The sequence below is a fragment of the Limulus polyphemus genome, unplaced genomic scaffold (genome assembly GCF_000517525.1).
Source record: "Limulus polyphemus unplaced genomic scaffold, Limulus_polyphemus-2.1.2 Scaffold661, whole genome shotgun sequence".
Taxonomy (NCBI): Eukaryota; Metazoa; Arthropoda; class Merostomata; order Xiphosura; family Limulidae; genus Limulus; species Limulus polyphemus.
The window spans coordinates 421,024-445,003 of NW_013666271.1; the positions used below are offsets into that span (position 1 = coordinate 421,024).

General features: G+C 31.2%; 1 protein-coding gene across 3 annotated transcripts in view; it reads right to left on the reverse strand.

Annotated features, from left to right (window-relative positions):
• Positions 1–23,980, reverse strand: part of LOC106459791 (calcineurin-binding protein cabin-1-like) — a 115,028-nt gene that overhangs the window by 54,139 nt on the left and 36,909 nt on the right. For 2 of the 3 annotated variants that reach the window (XM_013919451.2, XM_022386339.1), the window contains exons 13-22: positions 23,012–23,201; positions 19,728–19,881; positions 16,425–16,502; positions 14,969–15,008; positions 12,145–12,242; positions 10,833–10,963; positions 7,714–7,784; positions 6,882–6,972; positions 6,003–6,142; positions 5,200–5,283 (exon numbers count right to left, since the gene is read on the reverse strand). In XM_013919451.2, coding sequence (XP_013774905.2) covers positions 5,200–5,283; positions 6,003–6,142; positions 6,882–6,972; positions 7,714–7,784; positions 10,833–10,963; positions 12,145–12,242; positions 14,969–15,008; positions 16,425–16,502; positions 19,728–19,881; positions 23,012–23,201 — 1,077 coding nt within the window. The remainder of the gene's footprint in view (positions 1–5,199; positions 5,284–6,002; positions 6,143–6,881; positions 6,973–7,713; positions 7,785–10,832; positions 10,964–12,144; positions 12,243–14,968; positions 15,009–16,424; positions 16,503–19,727; positions 19,882–23,011; positions 23,202–23,980) is intronic. The other variant, XM_022386338.1, reaches the window with a different exon arrangement.

A 23,980-nucleotide genomic window follows, 5' to 3' on the forward strand; every position in this document is an offset into this window, starting at 1 on the left:
ACCAAAACCTTATTTGAAAAAAAAAAAAACATATTTAACTTAGATGGATTTTATTCAAATTTGGTATACTGATAGACATTTATAACCTAAAATTAGGTGTCAAATTTGGTCTCATTATAAGCCACAAGTTTGAAGTTATTCAACAAAACAGTTCAATTTTGAACAAACTTTTTGCATGCACCCACTCAAAAAGTCATGTGAGCTATTGGACTGAAATTTTTAACCATAGTTTCACCTATGATTTGACGTTGACTGTTTTTAGTTTTTTGTCATTCAGATTAAAGACGGCTGATTTAAAGCAGAAAAACTATGATAGGAAGAAAGCACATGCAAATATTTGTTAGGCCAAGCATACTAGATTAGCAGTTTCTAGCTCAAGCTTTTGAAAGAATTATACGTGTGGACAGTTATTGTTCATTGCCAACTTTTAAGCACAAATTAGCTAAATTTTATGAAATTCTCCTACTTAAAAAGCATGTAGCATCATGTGATATTAGCTTAAGCAATTAGCTTATTACAGTTGTACCGGGAGCATGTGGGTGATGACAAGAAACTGTTAATATTCCAAGGCATTACTATAAAGGAAGTTATTAACACTGTCATGTTATATACATTCTTGAAATAGGTGTAGTAATGTGTAAATCAAGACACAGTATTGTTTCATGCAGCCAAAGCAACCCGCACAACAAACAGTGTGTTATTAATAGTAGTGATAGCTTAGCAATTTTCCACTTTCTGCAGCTTGGACTGTGGTAATACAACCTACCACATATTTTCAATGGATGTGCTCTAGTGGACCCTTATTTCACATACCAAATTTGAATACAATTTATTAATAAACACGAGATATAAAATCTCCAATTTTGATTGAGTTTCTTCCAATTTTTTTTTCTCCACACCAAAATTACGGAAACTTTATTTAATAAAAAACATACTAAACTTTAATGGATTTTTTTCTAAATTTGGTACACTGATAGATAGTTTTAACATATAGTTAGGAATCTCATTTGGTGTAAATATAAATCACATGTGCAAAATTATTCAACACAAACCACTCAAATTTGACAAAATATTTTGCACATGCATATGCAAAAAGTCAGGTGAGCTACTGGTCTAACATTTTTACTACAGCTTCATCTCAGAATAAAAGTGAGCCATTTTTAGTTTTTTGTCAATCGGAGTAAAGACGGCTGACTTAGAGCAGCAAAACTATAAGGTGAAAGAATGTGCAGATAACAAATTTTATGAAATTATCCTAATTAATGAGCATTTACCATCACGTGATATTAACTTAAGCAATTAGCATAAATAATGGTGTTATTTTTTTCTTCTTCACAATGATCACACCAAAACGTTATTTGATAAGAAAAACATACTTAACTTTGACAGAATTTTTTCAAATTTGCTACACTGACAGATGTTTATTACCTACAATTAGGTATAAAATTTGGTCTCAATATTAGCCATGTGCAAAGTTTTTCAACAAAAACAGCTCAATTTTGACCAAAGTTTTTGCACATGCCCACACAAATGAAATTGGCCTGAAATTTTTACCACAATTTCATCATACGTTAAAAGTGGACTGTTTTTGGCTTTACAGGAAATATTCATTTATTAATTAGCTAGGCTGAATTTTTTGTTTAACTTGGGGCATGTTTGTTTGAAGTTAAGCACAAAGCTACACAATGGGCTATCTGTGCTTTGTCCACCATGGGTATAGAAACCCAGTTTTAAGCATTGTAAGTCCGCAGACATACTGTTGTGCGACTGCGGAAGCAACTTTGGGCATGATAGTGGGTAAAAGTAAATACGTGGCCTAGTTAACTAATGAATGAATATTTGCTGTAAAATATATATCAATGCTATAAATGTAATTTCATTCCTTTAAGTCACATGCTCAATCCTTTTTTGGCTGCACCTGTTTTTCACACCTAAGGTGTTTTTGATTAGATTTGCTTTAAACAGAGTACTACACCAGATTTTGATGAAACAATTAGTTCCTTAAGGTACCATTGTGAAATATTGTTTCAAATGCCCAGTGCTACTCTTCATAATTCAGGCAAGTTGTTTGGTTGACAGCTGACTTTCTCAGTTTCCATTTTATCCCATACATCCTTAATAACATTCATATCATGACTTTGTACAGGCCAAGCTAAGGTTAGATTTCTTTCTTCCTTCATGTCTTCCTACCAAACAGGTATTGATCCTTAAAGAATGACATAATGGACAAGAATCTGTTTGTAACTAACAACAGTCAGGGTACCACCAATTTTGTGTAGATTTTCAATGCCAATGGATGAGATGCAGCCCACGTTTGGACTGGTTCCCTACAATGTTTCACTGTATGTATTTTATGTTGACCATGATACCATTTCCTCTTTGTCATTGATCAAACTACTGTTGATTATTAACAAGCAAATGGAATTTTGATTCATCTGTACAAAGCATCCTCTTCCAACTTTACTAATTCCATCATATGAAGTCTGATACCAATTTCAGCTTTTGGTTTAGTTATTCCTTCCAAGTGCTGATACACATTCACTGAAGCCACTTCATACTAATGTGTACCTTAGTGTTCTAGAGGTAACATTCACACCTCAATCTACAGTTACTGGATTGTCACGTATCGTGTAAAGAGGACATTCCAAGTTACTTAACGTCACTTTTGAAGAGTTTTAGCTTTCTACCTTGACTGCTTCTATTACCAATAGTACTACTTTCATATATTCCCTTCACTGTTTCCATACATCTTCTACTGAGACATGAAATTTTGCCTTAAATCTGTTGTAAAACTGATTTCTACATGTTTTGTTACATGGTGTTTCTTTCCTGAGAGCCATGAGTAAGTTCACCAAACTACTGCTGGGAAGAGTATAACTGTCTGTACTTTAATAGGCAATATGCTGGTGTGCCGTTGTCCGACTTGATGGATGACAGTCAAACAGCATGTAAACTATACACACTCGACAGTACTCGGGTGTAGTTCATTTTCAATAGAAGGGGAATATTCCCATATTTTTATTCTACAACCCTTCTATTCATTTTTTCCACAATTATTTCCAATACTGTATTTCTGGTTGAATATGTCAATCTGCAATTCCTATAAATTTTATTAAAATGAAGAAAAATTAAGGCAAAACAATGTGAAATATCATGCTTATATCAATTATAAACTAAAAAAGGAGGAGTGCAATAAGAATTTCCTGTTTACACAAAAAAGTATCCAAATTTTCCTTACGTAATATTATCATTACTTAAAACACATTTACTAAGTGAAAATACTGGACAAAATCAATTCAGAGTTTTATATTTAATTCTATACAAACATGCACCCAATTTTGAATTACAGAGAACAGTATTTTTTGTAATATCTTTATTCCCATTGCCACCTGGTAGTCAGAAGATCCAATTTATACAAATATTATTGACCAGGCAAATGTTACTTTAAGTCAGTCTAGTATGGAATTTTAAATCTGCATTACTTTCATAGTTATACAAGCTAGAACACAAAGTTATAAGGAAACAAATCATTAACACAATTTCTGTTTCTGAATGTGACAAAGGAAACAAAATTCACATTGCCACTAAGTAAGCATTTACTTATACAGTTAGTGATTAGCAGCCACAAACCCCAATATTTCACATTTGAAACTTGCACTAAAATATGCTGAAATATAAACCTCTTTAAGTAATGTAGCAAAATCTAATAATGAGAAAAAACTTTTTTTTTAGGTTCATGGATGAAAAACAAATATTGAACTATTGAAAATGTTAATAAATATACATACTTTGAATGCCTTTCCTAATAGATTCAAAAGGTTTTTTTTCTATACTTCAAAAAACAGTATTGAGAAAAACTTGAAACTTCCAAGAAATTATATGAAAATCATTAGCTGTTAATCTTTATGCTACAAAATATGGTAGTGCTAACTTGTTTATGGTCCAAAAGAAAATCAGAAGTAACAACAAAGATTATAAACCAAAATTCTTACAGTAAATTTGTAAACCACAAAATATATTAAGAGGTTGAGTATGTTATATTAAAACAATTTTGGAACCTCACCACATCGTTACAGTCAGGATGTGCTCTATCTGATGAATGTGTATGTTTACAATAGCCCTGTAATGTAGTTTCCACTGCAAAAGGCTCTGTCATAATAATGTTATGTCCAAAGCACACCACTCTTCACTGCATGCTTTTTACAGTACATTTACTTTATAAAGATGATAGTACTCCAACACCCATTTCAACAGTCTGTTCCCACAGAAATTCATAGGTGCTGCATCCAGCAACTTGACCTGTATGTTTTTGTATGAAATATGTTGTTGTTTGAAGTTAAGAATAAACCTACACAATGGGCTATCTGTGCTTTGCCCACCACAGGTATCGAAACCTGGTTTCTAGCATTGTAAGTTCGTAGACATACCGCTGTGCCACTGGGGGTGATTGTATGAAATAACAGGAATATCCATTTCATTTTCCAGCTGCTTGAGGTATATGAGAACATGAGGTTTGACTAGAAGCTTAGAACTCACAACCTTTTGGCCTTGTTTGCAGACATAGATCCTTCTTATTTATGTTAATAACTGTTGCCTGGGGCATGTCCAAGATGAGTATATTCCTTATAATTAATGTGGAACAAGTTAGGGAATCAAGATCATCCAGAAATAGATATACAACAAATTGCACCCAATTTGTGGTAAGCAAAATGCAAAATTTTAAAACAGGTGAGAATCCACGAATAGAAAGGATAATGGCAAAAAACCTTCTAAATTCTAAATTCCCAATCTGAACACATCTTTATGGTGTATGAATATTATGTGTTGGAAAGGGCTGTTAAATACCCTTCCCAAAAGAAATTAATTTTTGGTTGCACCACACTCTCTACAATATCAAAATGAAGTTCTAATACAGGCTTTATATCAGCTGTGATTGTCTCACAACTTGATCATATGCATATTCAAAATTGTTTTAACATAACATACTCAACCCGTGTTGTAGTACTGTTTCCTTTATATGAATATCACAACGTGTTAAAATTTTACCTCATAATTTTAATATTCCAAACTTCCATGAAACATTATTAACATAAAAACAGTTCTGAACTACAGTCAGTCATATTACAAAATAATTATCAGATTTTCCCCAAAGGTTTTATAAAATACAAAACTAAGCACAACAGTCAAAATGTTTACTACCTGATAACTTTCTAGCTTCCATAAAGAGTCCTGAAGAAGTAATAACTGGGCATGTCGCTCAGGGATGTTGCTTTCTCCAGATACCTATGAAAAAAAACAATGATGCATGCAATTAATCAGGATGAAAATACAACAAAAAACAATATACATTATCTTATTTCATAAATATATTCTAAAAAATGTAAAGCTTTACTGAGTACTTAGATCATTTCTGTATATGGTATATAACATGAAGTGTTTCTTCATTCAATGTAATATATATCGGTGGTGTGCAACCCATGATCTGCATGTAGCCCCCAAGGAGTCAACCTAATGCTCCTCCTAGCATCCTAAAATAGGTAAGTAGGTGTCATATATAAACATATAGCTCATTTTTATTCAAATGTATTTTTGGTCTATAATTGGTAAATAAAAGAAGTCTTGCAGCCCTTTCGAGATGTATATATGGCCTACAGGTTAATTTATGTTGCCCACCACTGACTTACATAATTTTTATGTTAATGAAAGTAAAAACTTTTGAATATAGAAATTATATAAAATGATTTTTAAATAGCCTTAATGGCCACCCCACCCCACTGGCACAGCTGCATGTCTGTGGACTTACAGTGCTAGAAACCGGGTTCTGATACTAGTGTTGGGCAGTGCACTGATAGTCCAAACAAACAAACAATCTTATGGTAACTATGTAATTTATCATAAGAATTTAAATGTTATTAAACAGTTTTCTGAGTTTAATATATATAATATCTGTAATTTTTCTGTAACAGCACAAATACATTCTTCCTCCAGACTATGATACTCACCTTACTTTTAGTTGAGGGTTGTTTAAAAGTGGGAATGAGTAGACTTACAACAGCTTCATAGTCACCTTGTTCAAATAGCTTTTGAACTTCTTCTAATGACTGATACCTCTGAAGAGACTCCAGAAGTTCTTGTACATATTCTGACATAAGACAAAGAGATGTTAACTGGTATGTCGTAAGAACTTCAAGCTCTAGTATCTCTACAAACTTGACCCAGATAACTTTGTTTCAACATAAACAAAACACTAAAACATTTGATTAAGTATAACAGGTACAGACATACTATTTTTAGTAGTTTAAGTAATAAATGTATGTTATCATAAAACATGTTGAAGACAATATATTAAAGCAAAAGACAGTTAGACCTTATAACTGATTTTGGTGTGAAATCAAATGAAGATTTAAAGTAAAAAAAAAAAGAAAAAAAATAATTTGTCGCTACTTATTTCAACTGTCAAAACCCAAACATTTCAGCATGTCAGAATAATTTTTATTTTTACTAAACAATAAATGATTCAGAATGGTGAAAACAAAAATCAGACTTCAACATTCTTGGGAAAAAAACAGAGCACTTATATCTTTTTCTATTATGATAATACCAATAATGTAATATTTTATAGTCACCCTGTCACATTAAAGATACAGAGCACAGTGTATTATTCCTACGTGAATCATCAAATACTGGCAGTATTTAAAATTGAGCAGGTTCCTCTTTGAGCAAGAAAATGCCATACTTCAAGTTGTAGCAATAGCAATAATGTGCAAATAGATAGAACTATAAGATTGCTTTTTATCATTTCTCACACTTACTGCCAGTACATTAGCTCAAAAGATACTATTTATATTTAATATGAAAATAGAAAGCCATAATGGACATACCAATGGTGATAATGTTGCCACTGAAGCAGTTCACTAGATCAACCTTCTGGAATGATTCTGATTTATTCTCTTTGCACAACAGAGTTAATATCTACAATAAAACATATTCAGAAAACAAAAAAATAGTAACTATATATATATATATTATCATAGTTTTTAAACAAATAATCTAAAAATCATATACACAAAAAAAAGCAACAAAGAGTAGCAACTATTTTTCAGAAACATCTGATATATATTATCTTGTTGTATTTTAAGTTAGTTTACAATTACAATTAATAACTATTTAAATATGCTTATGCTGGGGACATTAATAATAAAAAATAAAATAACAAACAGGGTGTTCTTCGACGAGGAAGCATGTAAAATGTAACAACTTCATGCAAGACAAAATAGCCAAAATTTCATCAACTGATAACTCAGGCCACTTCAGACTTGACACCTGAACAAACCAATCAATGACTATAGAAAATAACTTCATTCACACAACATTTGAAAGAAATTAAGTGATGTGCTTATCAATTTCCAATCTACTTTAACTGGTTTTCCTTTGGCTAAACAAACTTCATAAAAACATACGTGCCTGTATGAAAATGATGGGAATTTAAGGTTTAATTGAAGAGTTATAACTTGTGACAAAACCTTTAATCAGCTGGTTGAAATTTGGCATTATTGCTTATTAAGTTGTTCTTATAATGTACACATATCTTAAAAAGTTAAATGTTTACAAAAATCCTGACATTCGTGTTGCTTGGCAAGATGGACAGTCTAAATGAAAAAAACAAAACAGAATTTTTTAAAAATCAATACATGCTTGATCTTTTAAACTTACCCTTTCCAAACATGATGCTGCCATGTCTGCTTCACCATTCAAAGTATGATACTTGGATTTCAGCCACAGAACTATAATAACAAAAAAATCATATTCAAAACAAATAAAGACTACAGTACTTCACATGCAAATATGTGTAACAAATAAATATTTTCTTAAAGTAAGCTCACACTGAGTGCAATATAAAATGATTTTCTTAGCTGCAGTTTCAGGGATGCAAACATACACAGTTAAATTGGAAAACTCCCCACTAAATTCCTTACCAAATAAAAAAACTAAAAAACAAACAAACAGAATTATACTAAATATCCATGTAAGCAGCATTATATCATATAAATATGTGAAATTAGCTTTTGCACATATTCTAGAACAGTAGTTCCCAATATTCTACACTCCACAGACTGGCCAAATTTCTGTAAAAAGTTTAAAGACAGACTGTTAGGAGTATATAAGCCCATATATAGTGTTGTGTTTAAACATAGCTTCCTCAAGAAGCTTTGAAATTATGACACTTACTTATTTTACAATGACTTCAAAAGGAAACAACACTCTTAATCTATTCCTATCACATGTACAAGTTAAGTTTCATAAATATTGAATATTTTACAAAACTTCTCTCTTTCACAGTGGATTTTCTATGGATAGGCAAAAACAAGTCCATGGATCCATGCAAGCTTTTAAAATGAATAGGTTAGGTATAAAGCTTGTTTATTCTTTGTTTAGGCTAGTCAGAACATGGCATTCTACAACCAAACATCATTTAGTTCCATTTATTCTTATTTCAACTACATTTTTTAACTTTCCTAGGATTGTGAATTATTAATTTTCTTTATGTTTTGCTACTTTGCACATTTACATTCACCCTGCACTTAAGTCCCACAAAGCATTTTGAATCTTTGATAACATTTATATTCACCCTGCATTTAAGTCTTACAGAGCATTATAGATATTTCATACCATTTACATTCATCATGCACTTATATTCTGCTGGGCATTTTGATTCTTTGATACTATTTACATTCACCTTACACTTAAGTCCTGTTGGGCATTCTGAATCTTTGATACCCTTTGCATTCAACCTGCACTCATATTCTGCTGGAAATTTTGAATTTTTTATATCACTTACATTCAACATGCACTTATATTCTGCAAGAAATTTTGAATTTTTGATACCATTTACATTCATCCTACACTTAAATCCTGCTGAGCATTTATTATACAAATAGATATTATGGGTAATACCAGCTACAATTCCTCAGATATATGTAGTTCAGCTATTAAATTAAGTCTTCTTTAATAATATGTAATAGTTACATGCAGATGCCTGTCCTCTCTATAATAAAGGACGTGTCTGTGGGCCTGTGAAATCTGAAATTTTACATGCATACTAAGTGGACCCTGAGGGTGTGCACCTGGGTATTATTACTTATCCACATGCGTACGCACTTGTGCATATTTTTAACAAGGCAAGCTTGTGAATAAACATATAGATAAGAAGTGGTTCCTTATATTACAAATAGAAATCACAGACAATACACACAGACATGCACCATAGCTCCAAGAGGAAAGAACCTAGAAACCTGAAATTTTGCACACATACTAAGTGGACCTTGAGAGTGTGCACCTGGGTATTACTTATCCATGTGCATGTGCACATTTTTTTAATGAAGCAAGCTAGCAAAAAAACCACATAAAAAAGAAGTAGTTCCTTATATAACAACTTCTAATATATATAGATAGGCCAGTAAGTTTTGGTAACAATGCATTCCAACAATGGCTTTTACATTATGTTGCTTAGCAATAAAAGTATAACCTAATATTGTTGTTAAAAGGCTATGTGCTGAAAGTATAAAATTAAATGTATAAACTACAAAATTGAAAAAAAAATGTTGTTTTGCTAATTTAGAGGCTCCATTAATTAAAGAGGTTTGTTTTTTATTACTTACGTTTAAAATCGGAGAGCAAGTCAGTGGGAAGGTTACCTTTATAAAGAGGTCACATTCCATAAAAGAGCAACAAAAGTATATAGGTTATACTTTTATGCTAAAATGGGTTCAGAATACACACACTGACATAGTTATCTAGAATAAATCAAACTAATAACCCGAGCTAAGCTGCATACTTTTGACAGTTTTTAAATTAAAGTCTGGATAGTTATTGGCTTTTATCATAGTTTCTTCACTTTGTTAGTACTACGTACTTATTCAATACCAGTAGAAAGCAAAATGCTATGAAGTGTAACAGTTTCTTTAGCTTCTACATTTAATAACACTGACTGAATGTAAGAAAACAACTGCAGCAATCACTTGAGACTTAAAACAGTAATTATATCTGTGCTTAGAACCTTTATTAAATGTTTATAAAACCAAAGAATAGGTCAAGACTGTTCGATTTTGTTAAAAAATTAACTGGAAAATATTAAGCTGATAATATACATTTAAGTATTTAAGATTTTACTGATAATATTTTGCATTAAACAGTCAAATAGGTATTTATATTGCCTGACAAAGTTTTATTTGAACAGCATTCATACCTACACTACCAGCAGGTGAATTTAGCATTTTAAATGGCTATGTTGGGTGGGAGTGAGTTAACTGAGTTAAACATTAACAACATACAACATGTATTACAAATCAATAAATAGATTTAACTTCTGGAGTGGAAAAATAATTAATTAAATATTCAAACTGTTACAGGTACTTTAGGCACAAGTCTCTGATAAATGCTAAGGCTACAGTGCAGGTAATATTCTTACAAAGTCTGAGCATGCAGTTATGTTTTCAAATTTTATCACAGCATTTAACAACTGTAAGAATACTACATAGTCTTTTGCAAAGGAAAAAACAAAAAGCTGGACACTTTTAAACAATTACTTTCCAAAACAATTTTTAATCATTAAAAGAAATCTACTTTTGATAAAAAAATATTTACAGATCTTAAAAGTTACAAAAACAGAAAAAATATTATAATCATAGATATATAGTTTTTGCTTTAATTTAAAAAAAAAGCTGAGGTCTACAATTTACAATTTAAGTATGGTGAAGTTAATCATGTTTTTATGAAATACAAGCATATGTTTATGTACATTCTATTAAGATTATGCAAATAAGAGCACCCACCTCGTAATGCAAATTCTTTCCAGCTGGCTCCCCAGACTTCCTGTCGTACGATCAAATGTACCAAAAACTCTAAGTCAGAAATGAAGTGTTTACCAGGAAAATCTGGACCAAGCTGAGTTCCTGTAGTCCTACTGATTTAATTTGATGACTTTTGTAATTCAAAAATATACACACACTCACACATGCATAAAAATAACACACACACACACATAAGACATCCTATAATATGAAAGAAAATAGTTCTTCTAACAATATTCTTTCTTTTATCTAAAACTAGTTGAATAGCTTAACAGTCACTGTTTTCTATACACATTACACTGAGATGGGATAATAAAGTATAGAAGTTAATATCTTTGTTGCTTTTCTGATCAGCTTTTATACAATGAGTTTTGTAACAAGTAAAAGCACAAAATTACTTAATATGATTCAATATATGGTCCTTACTGGTAGTAAAGAGTATAAAAAAAGAGATCATTTGAGGGTCATTGTCAGGTTGTCAGTGAAGTTCTTATAAGCAGAATGAAATTTTAAAATAGTTAGAAAACTTAATCTATGTTGATGTAATCTAGTTACAATTTTAACAACCTTTTATATACGAGTGCTTTTAAAGATTAGAATCATGTCTTTAATTTTTTTGTCATTTTAATTTTGCCGATTTAGACTGAACTACTGAAACATCCTAATAAACAATGTAACTTTCCTTTTGTTAAAGAAACAAATAACACTGGCTGATATACTGTTTTATTACTTTATCCTCTGTTTTTAGTATAAAAGATTAATATTCACAAGATTCCAATAAAAACTCCCTTCACAGTAATAAAAAGATAGAGATTTAAAACTATAAACAGATCTAAATACCCCCTCAACTTTAGTTGATCTGATTTTTAAAACAACTGACATAAAAAGCCCACTCCACATTTCTGAGCATCCAGAAAAAATATTAGATTGCAATACACCAGTAAATTTGTTTTAAGAAGTAAAGTTCCAGACTGAAATGTATCTTGCTTTGAATTTTATTAAAAAGGGTGTTAAGCCTTTTGGACATTCTCTAAGTGTTCTAGTGGTGATCAAGGCCATCATCAGAAGCAAGAACTTACAAAATATATATATATTACTTACATATCTAAATGGCACATGCAAATTTCAAATAACTTACATTATTAACGCACCCATAATGCCACCAAAACTTACAAAATAGATTTTCAAAACTAATTTCCATGATATCCAATAAACCAAACTCAAAAAGAATATGTTTTCATACTGTATTATCATTATTTCTATATTTCTTATTGTAACAGAATATTTCAGTTACCCTCGTGGTGAGACTGTTGGAGATATACAAGTGCCATTAGAACGCCCAGTCGATGTCTGCCACTTGTCTACTTTCAGCTCACAGTTTACTAATATTGTCTAGAGTGGAGAACAGTGAAAATTATATCAGGGATCACTGTGAAATCTAAATTTCAAGTATGAAAATCCAACAATTTCCACACACACAACAACTAACAAATGTCTTCACTGAACTATTTCAGCCAAATAAGGATGCTGTATAGATTCAGAAGGTTGAGTTATATAATAAATTATGCCATTCCTTGGTGTGTTAACAATATTATACAAAAGAAAAATTAATGACTGACAGAAAGAGCTAAAATTGGATCATTTACAGATACAGAATAATGTTAAAATGGTTTGATAAAGTATGACAATCTGCATATATGAAAGATCCTTGAAAATGTACAACTAAATTCAGAAATGTTTTAATACAAGTACCATAATTGTGTGAGGTTTAAAGAAAGTTTGGAACTTGTAGATGATGATAAATAAGAATGTATTATATATATAATGTCTAATATACACAAGTTGCTGTGTATTGGCACATATATAAACATTCTTTAATTAACCAAAAATTAAATGCATATCCTTGAAACCTGTGGGAGAATACATGGTAATTATGTACATCTAAGGTTTGAAGTAATTGAGTAAAAAACAGTCTGATATTAAAAACAATGAAAATATATCCTTTAAGATTTTAGGCAGTACTGCATTTTTATATACATATTTAAAATACAGTGTAGCCCTGTTATAACGCGATTGTTGGGGTCCATAAAATGTCATCGCAAAACAAGTGGGGTCACTCTAAATCGAGGTTTAAGAAAATCACTGTTCAAACTGACCCAATGTTGACCTATCATTCTAAAACACCTATATTTTCACCCTCTTTAACTAGTTTTTTACATGTTCCCTTTCTGGCAAGTAAATTACCTCTGAATTAAACAAAATTTTGCGAATGAATCGTTGTTGTTACAGTAGAAAAAGTGGCAAACTTCCTTCATGTTCAGGATTTTCAGATAGACTTCAAGAGTTGTTGAAGGATTTAGTGAAAAAAAAAAACGTTTGAAATGCATTTAGATTTTAGAGATTACACAAAAGAAATTTGAGATTTTTTAGATGGCAAAAAGTATTTTTAATTTTGACATGAAAATCACTTTGCACTCAGACTAGTTAAAAAAAAGAATCTATATTTTCATGGACAAATTTAAGTAAAAATACTTCATAATGTTTACTATAAGTCTACAAAATTTTATAAAGATACACTTAAAATATTAAAAGTTATTAGTATGTAAACTATAACAAGGTTATGGTTACGAGGTTGGTCCCAGGGACCGAGCCCGTGTCGAAAGAGTTAATGATCCAACGTGTTATACATCCAAATTCATGTTAAATTGAGGCACGTAAAATCAGGGTTTCACTGTACTACCAAAGAATATAAAAATTCAAGCCTATAAATATATAATCACTACAATTTTTAGGTTTTGTTATTACATAATGTTTATAACCATTAATAATATTTACAGATAGCGTAAACATAAACCAGAATATAATTGTGATATGATTTTTACAAATGTTAAAATCTAAAGTGAAAATTCAAAGACTAATCATCTTACATCTTTTGAGTAGAGTAATAAATATGTTTTGATGTTTTATACAGTGAAACTACTGCTTGTAATAATGTGCACATCAATAATCATGATGGTAAATGACTGTAGACAGAATTTGTCAGAGAGAGATTGGATTTGAATTAAGTATAAAGGAACTTAGATATTATAAAACATTGAGAAATATTTGAACGAGAAAAGTATCAGTACTCTTTTTTTTTCAAATAAAATTTCCTTTGCAATGACCTCAAGAGAGATCACCTACCAGTACCTACTGGGATTCAAAATACCACATAAAAGAGTAAAAGTAAGCAAGTGGATTTACCCACTGGTTTAAAGGGTTACTTTACTAGCTGATAATAGAAAGCTACTTTTTATTACAAGCCTATAAATATATAATCACAACAATTTTGATGTTTTGATGAAAAAGGAGATCAAACATCACTATAAATAACTCATCTGGCAGTGAGTATATGTTAGACAAGCTCCTTGAAGTTAACATTATCCTAATCTGAAAATTTATTGTCGATAGATACCTTTGTACATAGAATAGTTATCTTCCTCACACATCTGCCTATTAGACTTGCATGCCACTAGCCTTGAGGCAACTCCCACTTAATTTGACGAGTTTTAACACGAACTGAGCTGGTGCATGATGATATCACCATGCGACAAAAGCTCTCCACCAATAGGAAGGTGGCACAACCTCCATATGTAGTAACCCCTCCCTTTGTATTCATAATAACTACATTCTTTGAGAACAAATGGCAAAGAAAACGAAAGTTTCAATAAGAAATGCAAATCTTATCATACTGAACTCAGACAAGAAATTTTGAGCACATCTATTTAATGCAATATCGAGGAGAAGAATGGAGTTATCATGAGTGAAAAGGGGGAGTTACTCTGCCTGGAGGCTGTGTCACCCTCCTACTGGTGTAGGGCTTTTGTCACATGATGATGTTATCATGCAACATTTCACATTAAAACACGTGAAATTAGGTGGGAATTGCTTCAAGGCTAGTAGCATCCAAATCTCTTACACAGATGTACAAGGAAAATAGCTATTCTGTGTCAAGAGGTGAGTTAATGTTAATCAAAAGATAAAAGCCTAGTTGTACAGGATTATCTGGTGCATAATTAAAAGAAGCTAACAAAACAAATGAACAATTGGTTTAAAAACTGTAAGAATGCAGAACTTACCATTCCTCTATTTTTGAAAACTTCACTGTCGATATCCTGACTAAAATCATAAAAGAAGTAGTTAAACTATCATTATTATCCCTATCTTTATCTACTATCTTTACTTTCACTAATAAAATTTGTATACAAATAACCAAAAATATTATAGAAAATATAATATATAAAATAGAAAATACAAAAAATATACCACGGTTCTTAGACCTAAAACGAGTCAATTTAGGAGATAATTGTTAGTACTAGTTCATACCGAGAAAAGTAATCATTAAGGCAGAATCTTGTTTAAACAACAAACATACTAGGTATAATGTTTTTTATTTATTACTTTTACATTAGTGGTTATATTAAATTTAAGTCTTTAATTTAAACTAGTCACAACATGATTTTAATGGCTATGATAATGACATTAACATTGCACATTCACAGACAGTGAAACCGTTAGATGACAGATGATATCAAATGTGGCGGAAATTTGGATACTTTTATTAGCCCAGTGCTATATTTGAAACATGAAATTCAGAACACAGTTCAAAATGTAGAATTATCAAGAGATCTGTAAGTGTAACAGTCAACGGTCTACAGTTGTAAATGTCATAACTTAACCATCAACTGTTCGGGCAGTACCTGCCTGCAACTGAAATTCAAAAAGTAGCAATTCCAAAAATATGTGACTTCACACGCATAGAGGTTATGGCATAAGTAAAGCCAATACTGAAATTTGGTGGTCGTATATAATAGTAGCCAATGTTATGGTCTAAAAATGTTGAAATTGTTGCAATATTTATCAATCTTACCATTTCAGAAAGTCTTCAGTGTCTGTGGCTGCCATTGAGTGAGAATTTTTGTACCATGTTTCAGTGAGATAAGTTATTCAACTAGGCTAATAACAAATAAATGTACCAAAATTATAAGACGTTGGAGCTTTCAATACATAAAACTATTTAATTCTGCAAATCGACAATGAAAACAAAATGCCGGATGAGATGTAACAGTTATGCTATTTAACATCCTGCACGGAGGTGTGCTTCAAGCGAGTCAAGTAACAAACTTATTTTGATGCAATCATTGCTATTTACTTCCATACAACAGATCATAAGGAGGTAATCAGCATGGGATGAAAAAGCCAGAACAGAATATAAACTTAGCAATGATTATAGGTAGTTTTACAGATTCTCATTACCACTGAGACAAACAGCTATTAAATTCTATATGTTTTGTGGTTCTTTTATATTTTTGCTTGATCTCAAAGTCCAGCTTTCTTTTATTAAAATAAAAAATAATAGTTTTCTAAATAAGAATCACATACATGGATCATGCAAATTTTGTTTATTGACAGCCTGATCGTAAAAAAAATCCAAGAATCCATGATATAAAGTATTATAAACATAAAATTCCATTACACTGACTGCTTTTCAAAATCTTATAAAATGACTGTAAAATCAAAATTATTTGTACTCACCAAAATAATGATGGAAGTGTGAAGTGTTTTCTATTTCTTACATAGACTGCCATATAAACATCTGTGAGTCCACTAGGCCTGAAACAACCACAAATAACTAAAGAAAATATTAAATTTTGATATACACCAACACAATTATGTATACATTATTTTGGACTGATAAAATTACCCCAAAACAAAAAGTTGGACACACTTATAAAACTTATACACAAATTACAGAGTAGCCAATGAAAAAATACATCTCAACAGTAGAGATGTATGTGGAATTAGAACCCAGCTGTCAACTCTAACACATAGATAAATAAGCAACCAGTTGTTGGATGATTATCTTATTCCTTTATATATATATATATATATGTATAACTGGACTTTCAGTCTCTAAGATAGTGCTGTTTAACTGTACTTATATCTAGTGCCCAACATAATAACTATTCATTAGACTCTGTGAATGTTTAAATACTAATCCTCAATTCTTGAAAGCGTTTACATTTATATCAAATAAATTTCAAGAAAGTCTTCAAAAGTCAGAATTTTGAATAACATGAAATATGCATTACAACAAAATAACTAATATTGTTCATTCACTTTGTTGTAACAAAATTTGTCAACCATGAGAACAATGCAACAGATCAAACCTGTAACATGCTGAAAGAAATAAGCTGCTTTTCCATAGGAAGGATGCCATAGTTTTAATACCACACAAACACTAATTAAACTCCTTGAGTGCATGTACTCTCAAAATAAAATGTTGATTACATTTAAATCCATAAACTATGGAATGTTATTCTAATCTTAAATAATTTTAGAATAATGCCAGAATACAATAGTACCATTTTCTAGTTGGGATACCTTAGAAAAACCATTACTTGTTCTCTTAGTTTGAATCATCAAACATTCCAGAGAGAAACAAGTGTTGCCAAACATGCTACAGAGCACTGCTTAACCTATTCAGTCCAGTATATATGTATGTTTAATAAGCTGGTATTAGAGGTGATAATACTGAGAATTAAAAAGATCATCCTTTCTAAAATTCAACTTGAGCAACATAAAATGTCTTGCTAAAACTTTGAACAAGCACAGTCAAGTAACTTGTGGTAGAGTATTACTTCTACAATATCTGCAATTTTGTTAATCCACAGCTGGATAATGACTTGGAGAACATTAATTCCTGAGTTTGACTGGTATGCTTTTCCTTCCATCTACATGAAAATTATCTATGAGTTTTAGTTATTATTTTTTACTTAATTTCAAATTATGCATTTTATTTACGTTTCTGTAGGGCATACTAATCAACTGTTAGTTGTTTCCGACATCTGAGTAGTTTTCCTGAACTGAACTTATGTCATTTGATGTATACATTATGATATTTTATTATTTTCAGGTTGCTAAGATTCTAACAGTAATTCTATTTCCTTTCATAATAATGATATATATATATATATGTGTGTGTATGTGTTAAAGTCTGATTGATTAGCCTTAACTTAGAGGTTTCTTAAATCAAACCCATGTGGCTAACTTAGAATACAATGAATCTGCTACAGAGATTTTAGAATACAATAATTTTCTTTCCATTGTTTAATTATCATGTGACAATCATATTATAAGTTATGACTTGTACACCTTTGTAAGTATTAGTGAATGATGGTACAAAAATAGCTGTTAATTAGAAAGGTTTAATAGTGTTTATAATTTCCCTCAACCAAACTAAAATTCAGAAAAACCACATATGCTATATGTTGAGCTACCTTTTTTTTTCTCCCTCTCGAACTTTTCCTTAAATTTAACGTTTTTCATATTCTATGCAATACTATAAGTAACATAAAAGAAATATGCTGAATAAGTTTATTACAAACTATGTCTCACCAGTGGTTGTTAAACAAACTGGTGTAGTATTCTTTTGTTATCTTTGAAATCCAAACAGAGTTGACTGTCTAGTGATTTAGGATGGTGAGTCATCGCTCTAATACTTTTTTAAATGGTATTTGTTTCACAAAACTAATTTCCAATACAGTTTTTTTTTGTTGCAAGGATACCAAAATGTGAATTTGTAATAAGTTAAAATGTTATTTATTTTAATGACTAGCAGATGCCCATCAAAACAATTCAACAGCAAATTTCTCAAAAATAGTAATAAATAAATATGTGTAGTAAACCCAATGCTTTGTATCATAGCATATATGCAGTATAACTGTCTAGTGAGCTTTTACAGCTGTATTTTGCCATTCCATGTGTTATTTTAATAAGGAAAATTGCAGTGCATTTGTTTTTAAGTAAAGGAAACTGACTGCAATACATTGTTTGGAAAAATGTTTGGGTTTCAAAGCAATGGGTGCAATCCAGCACAACAGAGCACTAAGGTTCACTAAGCAGCTGAAGGGATGTTACTAAGCTCAAGAAAAGACTGCTACTGAAGTAAGTGCTTTTTGACAGTTTTCATTTCTATAAGAGGTTTCAAAGAGATATTCAAATCAATTCATTTGACATGGTGCAATAAAATCAACAAATATATACTTAAACAGATTTCTCTCTTTATGCATTTTTTTTTCATGCTCTTATTTTATACATATTTCTTTCAATCATTTGACATAGGAAGTTCCTATTTTTGTCATGAAATTCCCTCACAAAAAAAAAAGAAACATTTTTGTTCTTAACATGGCTTTTTCTCAGATTAACCATTCAACACATACAAAGACTGACAGATAAATGTTGATATCAATAATAAATTTTAGGAATTGAAAAAAAATTAATAATTTTCCTGTAATGCACTCTTGATATAGAATAAATGCCACTATTTCTACTCTACAGTTACTTTATTTTACTCAAAATAAAAGCTTTTGACTGTATTTTTGATTGATTATCTATCTATCTAAATATATACACACAAACATATAATAATCAAATGTCTGTCTGTCATACTCTATCTCCTGAATGGTTAACTGTAAAAAAAACAAAAACGGCATTATAGGAGATATCAGTATTGTTTAAATAAGAAACTTTCTAATAATGTCCTGAAGACCATGTGAGCTTTCATGACTTGGCTGCCAGACTATTACTATAGGAAAAACATCTTCAAGTATTCAGGTAATATTAAATCTAACAATCTAATTAGAAATTACATATGAGAATCAAAAACTAATTTAAAACTATACTAAATTAACTGATGTAAAAAATTAAAAACTCCAAAGAAGCAGTGTTCAATCATATATATTTTGTTAAAAATGATTTTGTAAAGGATAATATTAGAACAGTTAGTTAGATAACTCATAACCATATGAAGATACATTTCTCTTCCTGAAAACTCACCATTTGACATTATTTTTTTGGCTCACGTGTTTTAAGTAGCAATAAAGCAGGTCCAGTATTCCACCATTATTTTGGTGTTCAATGAAAAAGTTTTTTACATCTTCTTTCTCTCCAAAACAGAGTGAGTTGGTGGGTTTCAATGTTTTCTTTTCATCTGTAAGAATCCATTCTTATCAAGTTACAGAGCCAAAGTGAATGTTTGATGTAAACTATAACTAGGGCAGCTGCAAACAAAATAGAATTACAGGAACCATAAAAAAAATCACTAACACTTTTTTCATAAAACTTCATATAAACCCATAAAAAAAAGAATATGAGCTACCACTACTAAATAATAAAACTATCCTTTTATAAACCAATCATACCAAATATTTTATATTACATTTGTTTGACTGATTTCACGATAGTCAGAAGTTAGCATTAAAATTAACCAATATTTCATTATGTAGTTTTGGCCAACAGAAAAAAAAAACACGACTGTTTAATTTCCTAGACCACTGGGTTTCATATTTTTTCATCTTGTTTGTGAGTAGATAGTCTGAAAATGTAGTCTTCTAAGATGCTACTCTAGAAAACTGAATTGGAAAACATAAACCTGTGATTAGGTCTAACCACAAAACTGAACAACATTTAATGATAATGTAAAAGAAGGTATATAAAATAACCTAGACTAGACAAACTTCCTAACTGATGTATCATGAATAAAGAATTACCTATCACTCGTACATCTGGCTGACATGAACCATTATTCATCAAAATTACAGTCCTAAGATGACCATTATACAGACTCTCTTATTCAGTTTGCTACATATAGGTATATTTGAATCATGAAACATGCTTTGATTTAATGAAAAACTCATAAAGTCACTCCTCACACAAATATTTACATAAGATTAGAATTTTCTTTGAAAGAAAATGTTTTTGTGTAAATGCATGATTGCTGGAAGAGTGAGACTACACACTATGATGAGTTGAAATATTTTAGATGGTAAGTCTGTAAAAGGTAAAAAAAGAGCACAATATTATCTCTAAGGTATATTATTTTCAATAGTAGTGGCAATTTTTTAGCTACCCTTCACCCTCAAATTATACTATTCCAATATCTAAACCCCCAAAACATTCAATCCCAAGTCCAATGAAACAATGAAAAATGAGACCTATAACCAATTTAGCTGATTGTTTATTTGTTTTTGGATATACATGAAAAAGCCACTCAGAAGCCATCTGCACTAACAATTCCTAATTTTGAACTATTATTCTAGAGGGAAAGGTAGTTAATCAACAGCATTCACCATTAAGTCTTGGGCTACTCTTACTTCACCAAATATTTGACCATCACAATTATAATACACCCATGGCCTTAAAGCATGGAGCTCAATTTTTTTTTTCCACTGGTAACAGGACATGACAACACAGCTAAAAAGGTACCCTTACCAGCTACTACTAAAACAAGAAGGAATCTTCAATAGCCATGGCACATGAAATTCTTGTATGCAGGATTAGAATAAATTAACCTATGAGACCGTGGGCATGGTCAAATACATCAATTGAAAAGGTTTGACATCCAGAGTCCAAAACTGTAATTAGATATCAAATTGATCAAGAGATGATGGAGCTATGAGCAAAAAGTTTGTACTTGAAAAAAACAACAACTCAGAGCCATTCTATGAGCCACTATACCACAGCTAAAAAGGTACTGCAGATTTTTTTATAATTACTTTACCTATGTAGCTACATCAATCTCTTCTCTCAGAAACAAGCTCATCCACAAACCTAATCGAGTGAAAATTCAGGATGTTTTTAGTTGGAAGTAAAATGTTTTGTTGTGTGGCAAGAAATGGTATGATACACTAGCATCTACTGGGATTCAAATCTCTGCTCAATATACACTAGCATCTACTGGGATTCAGATCTCTGCCCAATATACACTAGCATCTACTGGATTCAAATCTCTGCCCAATATACACTAGCATCTACTGGGATTCAAATCTCTGCCCAATATACACTAGCATCTACTGGGATTCAAATCTCTGCCCAATAGACACAAGCATCTACTGGGATTCAAATCTCTACCCATAGAACATGATTACAGGCAAATGTACTTCACATCTAAGCTGTTAAGTCATGTTTTAATTATTCAAACTAACTATCTCTGAAATTCTCTGAATTATGTTAATGTTATCTAATGAAAGAGAAAATTATGTGGATAGAAGTCATCTCTTCACCCCTATGAGTGTGTTTGTCAGCAAGTTTTCTTGAAAACAGCTGAATGGATTTGGATGAAAGTAGGTATACATTTTGGGCTATGATCCAAGTTAGAAGTGATTAGTTTTTGGAGGGTAAGAGTCAAGTTGGTATACATTTTGGACTACAACCCAACTTAGAAGTGATTAGTTTTTAGAGGGTAAAGGTCAAGGTCACAAAAAAAAAAAAACCTATTTGTTAACATGGGGACCAATTTTTCACACTATTCTCGTTCTATAACTCAGTCAAAAATTATTAGATTTTAATAAAACTTGGTGAACATATGTAGAATGTTATTTCTCATTGTCCTGCCAAAATGGTCTGTGTCCATTGAAAACAACAGACACATTTTCCTATTATTTGACAGCCGATTATGATCAATGCTGCATGGTAGAGGTATGCCCTTTACTGAGTGCCCCTCTAGTTGAGAAAGATACTATACTAATGGTACTTTAAGAGCTTATTTATGTGCTTGTCAGCATAATTGAGACATGAGCTGAAAATAATAAATCCACCCAAAAAATACCTTGAGATAAAATATGCCGAGAAGTTATAAAACAATCAAGCAATTTACAAAACATTGAAACCTCTTATCTTATTCCTCTAAACTGTTTGTAAACAAATCTACAAAAACAACACACATAATAAAGAAAACATTAGATTAAACTCTCTTTTCTTTGATACTAATTTTTCCAACTTTCTACCTATTTAAATATTATAGATAAGGTTGTTCTGAGATAGCAACTAATAAGTTTTTTTCACATATCTTAAAATGAAAAATGCATTTTTGGATTATGAGTGATAAAAATATATTTTATATAATGGCTTACCTATCTAACAATTTCTCATAAAATTATTTGGATATTAATAAAATTTTCATGCATAAATCAGGTTTTATATAAAAATCTATTAAATATATTTTTACTGTTTCTTTTGTTTATCAATCTCTTTATCAAGAAATTGATCTATAAATAAAAGTTTTATAATATAGGTACAGGAAAGCTCTTGGTAGGTGAGTGCAATCTGGCATCTCAGCTTACCACGAGAATCTGTATTTTCACACTGACCATAGGTGTGGTCCCCTCCTCGCCCATCTTCAGTATATATTACACCTCCTTCCTCTTCCCTGAATTCTTCCCTTTTGTCTCCCATTAATCGAGTTGGTAAAAACTTTTGTATCAGCTCCTGATAATTTACATGATCCTGTGGTTTGTTCGTAGTGTTGCGAACCATTTGTACTTCTTGCTACTGTTGTTGACTTTCCTGCAACTGTTGGATTCTTTCGTCCTGTTTCCTTTCTTGTTCTAGTTGCCACTGTTGTTGACTTTCCTGTAGTTGCTGCTGACTTTCCTGCAACTGTTGGAGACTTTCTTCCTGTTTATTTTCTTTTTCCTCCAACAACTGTTGTAATCTCTCTTGTTTATTTTGCTGTTCGAGCTGCCACTGTTGCAGGTTTTCTTGCAGTTGCTGTTGTCTCTCTTCTTGTTTCTTTTGCTGCTCTTGTATTGCAGCCATCAAGTCTGCTAAACTGTAGTTTGATTTTCCGCCTCTCGTTTCCATTTTTTTTCGTTCCACTTCTGACACCAATTTGTTACGTCTCCGTTTGTTAATTAACTTTCCGTAACTTCGTTCCGACGAAACTTTAGCCACACAAGTTCTTTACTTAATAAAACTGGTTTATTCTTTCCGAATACAACTTTACCGATACACTCAACTTCAACAATCGCGCTAAACAAACGCTATAACAACGAACGTCAATAATACTTCTGACCGCAGATCAATTACTCACTATCTCCACACACATTACATTCCCCTCTTTTATATACCAGCCTACCCTATCTAGCAAATACTAGAGCATTCGCCAAGATACGGGATAGTTCTAGAAACAAGAGGGCGTGAGAATTGTCACGTGATCTCGATGACGCAACATAGTATTACTTTCGTAGACGTATTAGTTAGGAAAGAAGCAGAAGGTAACTTAGAAACATCAGTTTATAGAAAACCTTTTG